Below are 10,463 nucleotides of genomic sequence, written 5' to 3'. Positions count from 1 at the left end.
AGCCTGAATAGCTAAAGCAATCTTGAGAAAGAAGAACAAAGTTAGAGGCACTACAGCTCCTGATTTCAAACTATAATACAAAGCTATAGCAATCAAAACAGTATGGTGATCAAAACATATATCAATGGAACAGACTAGAGAGCCCAGAAATAAATCCATGCATATATGGTCAAAAAATTTATGACAAAGGAGCCAAGAACATATAATGGAGAAAGAACAGTTCTTTAATAAATAGTGTTAGGAAAACTGGACAGTCACATGCGTAAGAATGAAACTAGACTGCTATCTTACACTATACACAAAAGTTAACTCAAAATGGATCAAAACCTTGCACATAAGACCTGAAATCAAAAAACTTCTGGAAGAAAACACAGGCAGTAAGCTCCTTGACATCAATCTTGGAGATGATCGTTTGGATTTGACACCAAAAGCAAAGACTGAATGCAAAAATAAACAAGTGGGACTAACTATATCAAACTAAAAAACTTCTTCAAGGCAAAGGAAACCATCAACAAAATGAAAAGTTAAGAATCTATTGAATGAAAGAAAATATTTGTAAGTCATATATGTGATAAATAATTAATCACCAGAATATATAAAGAACTCATACAATTAAATAACAACAACAACAAAACCCATCGATCCAATATAAAACGGGCAAAGGATCTAAATAGACATTTTTTTTCCACAGAAGACATACAGATGGCTAACAGGTACACGAAAGGTGCTGAACATCACTAATTATCAGGGAAAGGTAAATCAAAACCTCAATGAGATATCACCTCACACCTCAGAATGGCCATCATCAATAAATCAATAAAGAACAAGTGTTGGCAAGGATGGGAGAGTGGGAATCACTGTATACTGTTAGTGGGAATGTACATCAGTGCTGCCGCTATGGAAAACAGTATGGAGAGTCCTCCCAAAATTAAAAACTACTATATGATCCAGCAATTCTACTTTTGGGTATTTAGCTGAAGAAAACGAAAACAGTAACTCAAAGATATATGCACCCTCATGCTCACTGCAGTATTATTTACAATAGCCAAGATACGGGAACAACCTATCAAGAGATGAATGGATAAAGAAAATAAACTGACAGATAAAATGAGAAGGCAGCTATTTGAAAACAAATTAGAAATATGGTTCTAAAATAAGGAACTATCTAGCTGAGACAGATTATATAGACTTATTCGTCAAATGCTAGGGACGATATTAAAATTAGGTAATAATCATAAGAAACTGAAAATGGTTAAATTAATGAATAAAAGGCAGAATCACTCAAAGGAATAATACTGAGAACAGATGTGGGTATGGAGAAACACTTATGTACACTGCTGGCAAGGATATAAACTTTATTCTCTGTGGTAATACGTATGCATCAGATGTTTTAAAATGTTTGCAATGATTTATGGGTAAGAAAGTTCAGGACAGCATTATTTGGAGTGAGATTAATACACTTAGGTACATTCATTAATGAATGGTAATATACATAGTTGTAGAAAAACTTGATTGCTATGGGAAAATATTCATAATAAACAAAAATCATGAGATACAAAATACTTATGTATAAAAAAACTAGAAGGCAACTTCTCAAAATATTAAATGTATATAAGGTAATAAAATTATACAAATTTTCCTTTTGTAAAAAATATTTTCTAGGTTTTCTGTACTAAGTATGTAATTAGGAACAAACCTAATACATTTTTTAAAAACCATATCTATTCTGTTTTGCATGGCAGACCACGAACTAGTGAGATTTTTTACTTTGAGAAGAGGTATGGGGTAAAAATATAATTAGGTGAGAGGATGTTTTAGATTTTTGAAGGTAGATTTAACCTTTGAAATATTAAGGTTATCAGTCAGGGTTGTGACTACGTTAAGACAAGGGAGGTACCTGCCTTGGGTGCAAAATTTAAGAGGCCACCAAAACTCAGTAATCAAGATAAATAATATTCTAATGCAATATTTTAAAAAACTCAAAATTAATGCCAAAAAAAATGTATGATGAACAAAATATCAACATTTTAAACAAAGCTGATCCATGATGGATAAAATGGACCACAGTTTCAACTCTGGGGGACTATTATTTTCTAAAGCAGTGTTTTTAGAAGTGTGGTCCTGGGCCCAGCAGCAGCAGTATCCCCTGGGAACTTGTTAGAAATACTGACTCTGAGACCCCTCCACAGGCTACTCAATCTGAAACTCAGGGATGGAGCCCAGTTAAAAATGCTCTATCAATCCCTTCTGGTTAGAGAACCACTGTGCTAAATCAAGAGCAGACAGGAGGAGGTATTAACCCCATTGTTGGTAGAAAATGTATAATTACACTGATTTTCAAAGGCAACCTTCAGTGAACCCCTTTATATGCTTGGGAGGGGGGCATGTTTAGTACCTCAGTTTTACAGAGGAGGAAAAGGAGCTTGAGCTGGGTTAAGTATACTGTCCAAAGTTGCCTGGCAAGGACATGGTAGAACAGAGACTGGAATCCAGATTTGCCTAATGTCTGTTCTGTTTGCCTCTGTGGAAAAATCAAGGCAGGTGGCAAGGGGCAAAGCAGTGGAGGAACCTGACACCTAAGCTTACCCTCCGACTCTGACTCCTCTTCATCTTCCTCTTCCTCCTCTTCATTGCTTTCGTCCTCGCTCTCTTCTTCTTTGGCAATTTTCTGCCGCGCACTCTTAAACACGGACTGTAAGACGATGGAGTCTTCATAGATCTAAAGGGTCGAAGCGGCATCTGTTAAAAACTGCAAGCTGAGGGCCCAAGATTCACAAGTGCAGCATGCTTTTCCCTTCCTTACGCAAAACACCAGCTTTATTTTGCGTGAGTTTTTGTAGAAACATCAATGTTAGCTTTTACGCCAATAGGAAAACCAAACAGGAAAATACCCAAGTCAAATACAGACACACATATTCTTATAGGAGAAAGTCCATGTGCAGTTGAAATGATTTCAGAGGGGCTTTTTAGTAAAGGGGAGTAATTGAGAAAGGTGGGGAGGCAGGAATAAAAAAGATGTACCTGGGATTGTGCCAATGTCAACTTCCGGGTTATGACATCGAACTATGTTACACAACATGTTACTATCTTGTGATGAGGTCAAGGGTACACCGGCCCTCTACTATTCCTTACAACTGCATGCATGTCTTGGAAGCAGGTGTTTAGGGGAACAGTATGACTGGACCTTGAACTGTTTAGGTGGAGGGGCAGCAGAAAATGAGGCTAAAGAGTCAGGGTAGGGTACGACTTTAGAAAACAGCCTATGGAGAGTAAGTTCATTCTAGACTTTAATAGTGCATAGGTAACCACAAAGCTGCTGGGCAGTAGACGGACAGGATAAGAAGGTGGGTAGAAAAAGATAAACTACTATCCAGGATGGACTGGGAGAGAAGCCTGTCAAGAGGCCATTTATCACCCCATTTCAGGTCTAAGAGAGTGAGTGTGGGCAGACAGGGAGGTTGTGGACTGGAAAGGGACAGGGTACGTATTACAACATTGCCACAGTATTATAAAGAACCCAAAAATCTATCCAGAAACTATAAACGGTCAGTCAAAAAGACTTCCCTGTTGACACGTGTCTTTACCATGTCCTGGTTTTCATCTTCCTTTGAAGAGTGTCTTAAAAACTCAAGGTTTGTTTTCTAGACCTACTGTTTCGGTCAAAATACTACTACTGTTCACTGCTGTTAACCTAGAAATGTACAGTGTGTTCAAGGCACATCCTGAGGATTCTCATTCTCCAGTTTAGAGACCAGAATTGACATGAAGATCAAGAAAGAGGCTTAAGGAATTCAATGGCGTGACACTGCACGGTTGGCAGGCACACTGACCTCTCTTCTTGTTCCTTCCACTTCATGGGTATGGAGGCATTAGGCCAGAAAAATAGATAGGAAAACGGGAGTCCCTACAAAAGGTGAGTAGAATTGAGGTGTAATTTTAATGAAAGTGTCATCCCGCTAGTTATTTTAATAAATTCAGTGTCACTTATATATTCTTATGCTTGCTTCCTCTGGAGACAAGGAGTAAAGAGAATTGCAAGCGGCCTGATGAAAAGCATTTCTTGTTAAGCAATTAAGGCAATGGTTATTTTTTCTGTATTTTTGTTTTAAATTATAGTAGTTCTAGCTCCTGATGCAAGGTTACAATCAGAAAAATGAAGGTAAATATAATTGAAGGCACAATCTCTATAAAAGCAAAAACTGGACCTCCCACTTTTAAGCATCACAATAAGTGATTTACTTGAATCCCTCCTCTAATTAGAAGCAGAGGCTTTAAGGAAAGCATGAGTAGGAGTTAGCATAGCTATGGTACAGAGGAGGTGGCAGTAATATAAAAATGCCAAAGCATCAACTTACTTATATAGGTAGCATGGAATATGGGCTTTTATTTTTCATTTTTCTTCTGCCAGGGTAGTAACAATGGTTCAAATGGTAAAAAACAAACAAACAAACAAACAAACAAAAAACCCCCGAAATATTTTACTTAAAAGAACATAAGCACTAAAGACAGACCTGGGATCCCTCCAAGTTGAACGTCTGAGCATTATGACAGAGAAGCATGACATCTTTCTCCAGGTCGCCCAAGCTCCGATACTTATGATTACGAATTCTTTCCTAATGAAAATTTTGGATAAACAGAGGAAAGAAGAGGTAGAGAAAATGCAACAGTCGTTACTTGGTTAACAAAGCCTGGGTTTCCCTTTCTCTTCTCAGCACACGGCCCTGCCCGGGACGTGCGGGGCAACTCCAGAGGGTGCCGTTCACTGAGCCCACACTCCCACTAGCATTCTTTCCTGTATGGAGGAGGAAGGAGTGTATGATGGGGAAGAGAAAGAGCAATGGGTCTGGAAAGTCTGAAACTTCTTAAATAAAATGCAATATAATAAAATATGAGCTCTCAGTATAATGATTAAATAACACACACGTAAAAGGCACAAGGACATCCCAACCTTTCTAGTGACAAGCCCTGGATGGGTGTCGGCGGCTGTCAGACAAGATGCCACTGCCATGTCCTATCATCATTTAAGTGAATTTACGTTTCTCCTTTATTAAAAATAAGTTTGTAAACAGAATAGCTACCTTTATTTTTTTGAAATCCACCGGCTTCCTAATTAGTTCATAGTATTCTGGTAATTCTTTCCTTGAAGGTAACTGAATGAAGACTTCACTGAGCTGTCGCCCTGAACTGTAGGGTGAGGGAAACAAACAAAAACATAACAAACAGATCATGCACCACTGAGGAAAGGTTTTATTTCAGAAAATGTCAAAAAAGCAAATTGGCATCCCATGCATATACACGTGGGGCTCTTTAAATCAAGGAAAATTCTACAGCTCTACTGGAGATTAATGTCCCTTATGCAAACTTCGAAATCACATTAAAATACCATTAGGTCTCCACTCTGTCACACATATGATATGGGAAGTCCACTGTGGATTTCTCTTTCAGAACAAACATGTCTCTTCATTTTTATAGAAACATTTAAAATATCCTATTCAAAGGTGGGGAGGGGGAGGTAGATAGAGGTAAAAGGGGTCAAATATTTGGTGACAGAAGGAAATCTAACTACGGGTGGTGAGCACACAATGCAATATATATACGACATACTGTTGACGTGTACCCTTGAAACTTTATTGGATTTTGTTGATCAATGTCACCCCAATAATTTTTAATAAAAAAAACAAATATCCCATTCAACCAAAATCCCATTTTCAAATGAATAAAAACTGAGTTGGTAAAAAACAAAAACAAAACAGGCTTTATTTCCACATTCTTTTGTCTTCATATTTACTTTTTATTTAGAAAATATGTTGGAATATACTCTGGAACCCAAATGAAAAGCTTTTGTATGTACCTAGTGACTATCTTTTCGGTCTTGTTCCTTTTAGAGTATTTTACACACTGTGTACCACACATACCTTTATTATCCGCCAGAGGAACCCTTTCATCTCACCTAACTGTACTTCTGTGTATACGGAACAATTTGGGCAGAAAAGAACAAACATGTTTAGAGAGTATAGATGCCTGATGTTTCTGCGATTAATGCTGCACCCTCCTCCCAAGTGCATAGTATCTGCGAGCAGATTTAATAGCAACAAATGCTTAGCATTTTGTAATTTTAAAAAACAGACTATAAAGCAACATAAGCTTTTAATATCACTTAATATCAGAAGCGGACATGGTTAAAGGAATAAAATATAAGTAATTTAGATTTAAGAGCCTAATATCTGACTTGGCCTACCCAGATCAATAACAGCTTGTGAGATATGGTGTAGGCATTTTTCACAAAAATCTCAACTTTTCTTACGATGCCATATCTATCTCCTTTGTGAAGCCAGAAATATCAAAAAAATAACCATAAATCACTACCATATAAATTTCAGAAGGTGATTCTAGGAGTGTGCGAGAATGCTAGAAGCAACAGTAAAAAATGAGTGACAATGTGCTGTTTTAATCCATAGTCCCAGTTGAATAATTAAAAAATAATCATGATGACAGTTATCATAAAAAAGGCATGCGCAGTAACTCAAATGGTTGCCTAGCAACCAGTGGGGAAAATGCTGAAGTGCAAAGGGGCTGCATAAATTAACTGAAAATCCTCTGTCAAAAGGATGGGCGAGCTTTTCTGTTTTACTGGGTCACTGTTTTATTTTATTTTTTTAATGCATATATGGGCTTCATGAATACTAAAATCGGGCAAACACATGAGGTTTAAGAAGACTGCAGTTTAATAGGGAACTGGATTTTTAGATCATTCTGGCAAGAACCAAGGTGTTCTTGCATACTAATAGCTACCCCTACCCCCCTTCCCAGGTTGAGAAATGCATCTGTACCTCCATAAGTTATACCACATAATATATGACAAACCTACTTTATTTACTGTGACCTTCAACATAGGGTCACAATTTCTGGTCTATTCTTTTTCTACCACCCTGAGATTTATATATACAAACATTTTACCTATTTGAAAAGGAATATCTGAAAGGCAATTTATAGTATTAGTTTTTCTATTTCTATCAGTGATTTCTTTTTAATCAGCACTCTTTATAACCCAGCAACAATCAACAAGTCAGACCTCTTTGTAATTTTGGACTTAACACCTGACCTTCCATGACATCCACACGGTGTCATTTTCTACACTGCCAACTGATGGTGTCATTTTTCTATTGACAGATTACAAGTACATCTTTGCTTTGTACACCTGTGACAGACATACTCTTAATTTCAACTGTGCCACTGGTAAAGTAAGAAATAAACAGCAGGCACCAAGAGTGTGATTTTCTAACAGGGCCAAAATACTTCAAACAATCTTGGTCTGACATCCCTGTCCTCAGGTCAGAATTCTAGACTCTATATGGAGACCAGTCCAGAGTTACATGCTCTCATAAAGGAGAGAGCTGACTGTTCTGAGACTCAGGCCAAAACTGTAAAATGAGACAAATTGATTCCGTTTCAAAATAATCCTATCCCACTTTTTTTTTTTTTCCCCCCGGCCTCCTAAGAACAGAGGACATGGGCGAAAGGAAAACCTGGAAGCTGTCTTAGTAAATCTTCGTGTGGCTATGTTGGCTCCATCATCGTTTAAACATCTCAGTTTGGCTTTCAAAGTCCTCTTCAGCTCATTCTTTGCAAATCGAATCTGTACTATTGCCCTGACTCTTCTCCTATGTACCTCCAAGTACCAAGGCCTTTTTTCTTGTATATCCCAAATACCATAGCCGACCCCCCTTTATGACTAATTCCAAGTCTCCAGAGCTGATCCACCTCTTACTTCATGGCTGGAAGGGTCTCTAGCCTTTTCTACTCTTCAAATATTTTATTATCCATCCAGGATCAATAACTCATTCTCCATAAAAATGGAAGAAATTCTCAATATTAATATTAATTAAACTAACTCTCAGTACGTCACTGCTCAGAATTAATTGTTCTATGTATTTTTCTCTCTCCTCCACACTGGGTGTGAAAATCTTTCTCCCCATCCCTATGAGAGGCAATGGATTTAATGGCCAGCTTAGGCAGGAAAGGCCAAAAGGTCCTGGAGGACATCCAGCTATTCCATAACCTACAGAATGCACAGAGGTCATACGACCACTCGTTAATGAATAGCCACAGCAACTTGTATTTTTCTAAATTAAAGGTTAAAAAAAATTTAAAAAGTGGAAGTGTAGCAGCCTGATAAGAGTTTTGAATTCTTGACATTTCTTTCTCAAACTTAAGCTGAGCAAAGGCTTTTTCAATATACCTTTTCAAATGCCTTTTTTTTTTTTAACCAGTGCTGGATTTTTTTTTTTTTAAGTACAGAACAATGGACTAATTGTACAATGGTTTGCAGAAGGTGTTTTGTTTCTGTTGAAATGCTTATCCTACTCCCGAGGTATTTTCCATTATGTGATTTTATACAATTTAAGGCCTAAGTATAAATTGTTACCTCGAAGTGTGCTGCTTCCCATCACAAAAGTGATACCCACACCCCTCCTTCAAAAAAGGATTCCACTGATGGTCTGTAATTTCAGATCTATCTTGTACAATGATCTATAACAGAATAAGAAACGTGACCCTGATAAGAGATAGGGAGAAGCGTAACCAGAAATACAAAATTTAAAGGAACTCAATGCACGTAATAAGTTTACAGGCGCCAGTAGGCATGCATATTTCCTCCACAGAGGCCACTGGGCACAGGGACACATGTTCATGATGACATGTTGTGTGAGATGGAAAAGCCCTCTGTGGTTTGAAACCCTGCTGTATAGCTTATACTTACACTTTTACACACACACACACACACACACACACACACAATTGAGATGCACTCTGCTATGGGAACATTTTTTTCCCCATTACCTCCATAAACCAAATGGCAATAATTTCACATTTATACTACTATGATTCTAAAATGCTGACTGCATACATTACAAACATTACATCAATATCAGATTTACCTCTGATTACAGTTTAGGTATAGCTAGAAGAGAGCAGAAGACTGAAATGATACCTAAGAAACCATTCCTTTAAAGTACTGGCTATCATGCATTTTCAATAAGCCCAAACCAAAAAGATATATTGGGTGAGAGTCTTTCCATTTTTTTCCCCCCTGCTTTATGATTCGCTTTTTATCTTCCCCGGCTGATCTGCTGACAAGCATTTCTAATACATACTTGTGAAAAAGAAATTTTAACTAAAATCGAAATAGGTTTCGTTAATGAATATAAAAATGTGGCTACCTTGCCTCTGTAAGAAAATGATGTCGCGATTTAGAATACCCACTTAGAGTTGGAAGGATTCTACAGAAAAGTTATTATAGTCCTAAAGGAATCAAACACAGGAGATGATTTGGGAAGAAAACTACAAAATTGGGTCAACATCAGAGGGCAGTAGGTGAAAGCAAGATGCCACTTTTCAGGGTCAGATTCCTGTGAGGTTTAATACATTTCATTTAAAAATGCACTTAGAGTAGCATCCCATTTATCCAGAAAGCCCCAGAAACCCAAGTCAGCCAGTCAGGTAAAACAAGCACCTTCATTCCACATTCACTACTGAGATCTCTCATCCGAATCTTATTTAGTAGTGGCTGATGATATTCCTACAATGCGTGGAAAGCTGACTTCCTAGCCTCTGGAAGCACATATGAGGTAACAGCAAAACAGAAAAGAATGGGTATAGACTTGCTTTTGGTAGTAGAATTGGTAGCTGTTAAAAATCACCAAGGGTTATTTATGTTAAGGACTGTACATATATAATATGCCTGAGTTATCAACAAAAATAAGGTTACATCAGGTAAATGCAAGGTAAATGCCCAGTGTTAGGAGGCCACATAGGGCTCACTCAGCTCCATAGGAAAAGCACTGAGGCTTTATCGAGAGTCTTAAATACAATCATACGCTGAAGTACAGTTTTACTTTTGGTAAAATACTTTAGGCTAATACGGATATATATATTTTGTATATATGTATGTATACATAGATATATGTGTATTTGTATGTACACATTTATGTAGTGTGCACATGTATATAAAGTATATCTGTATAACATGTATATATATAATGTAGAAGTATAATGTATATAAAATACTCATATGTCTATACATATATGCTTTTATGTATATATACTCATACGTGTAGATGCCGGAGTCTAAAATTATGTACTTGCCTTAAAGAATAGAAAAATGCTTGTTATTACATTCACTTAAAAAAAAGAAAAAAAAAAAAAGAACACAGGATATCAAATTGTAAATACAGTACAACTTCAACTAGCTTTTAAAAAAGGCATTAACTAATAAGGACTAGAATGAAGATTTATAATCTAATGTGATTTGGAACCATATTATCATTCATAAATAAAGTAGGTCTCAAACACTTTTATTGGGTTACCTTCTTTGAAAACATACAGTAAGTCAAAAATCTAATCTGATTTTTCCCAGAGAAATTATGTCTAAAGGGGATAATGATCAACCTTTATTTATATCACCA

The 10,463-nt window shown here is 36.9% G+C and overlaps 1 protein-coding gene across 7 annotated transcripts in view; it reads right to left on the bottom strand.

Moving 5' to 3' along the window:
- The window catches only part of SMARCA2 (SWI/SNF related, matrix associated, actin dependent regulator of chromatin, subfamily a, member 2), a 164,151-nt gene that overhangs the window by 9,453 nt on the left and 144,235 nt on the right, over positions 1–10,463 (bottom strand). For all 7 annotated transcript variants that reach the window (XM_011379109.2, XM_011379110.2, XM_023522681.1 and 4 more), the window contains 3 exons: positions 5,079–5,184; positions 4,512–4,613; positions 2,587–2,719 (listed from right to left, as the gene is read on the bottom strand). In XM_011379109.2, coding sequence (XP_011377411.1) covers positions 2,587–2,719; positions 4,512–4,613; positions 5,079–5,184 — 341 coding nt within the window. The remainder of the gene's footprint in view (positions 1–2,586; positions 2,720–4,511; positions 4,614–5,078; positions 5,185–10,463) is intronic.

This window comes from Pteropus vampyrus, unplaced genomic scaffold (assembly GCF_000151845.1).
Source record: "Pteropus vampyrus isolate Shadow unplaced genomic scaffold, Pvam_2.0 Scaffold354, whole genome shotgun sequence".
Classification (NCBI taxonomy): domain Eukaryota; kingdom Metazoa; phylum Chordata; class Mammalia; order Chiroptera; family Pteropodidae; genus Pteropus; species Pteropus vampyrus.
This window is presented reverse-complemented; position numbering and strand designations above follow the sequence as displayed.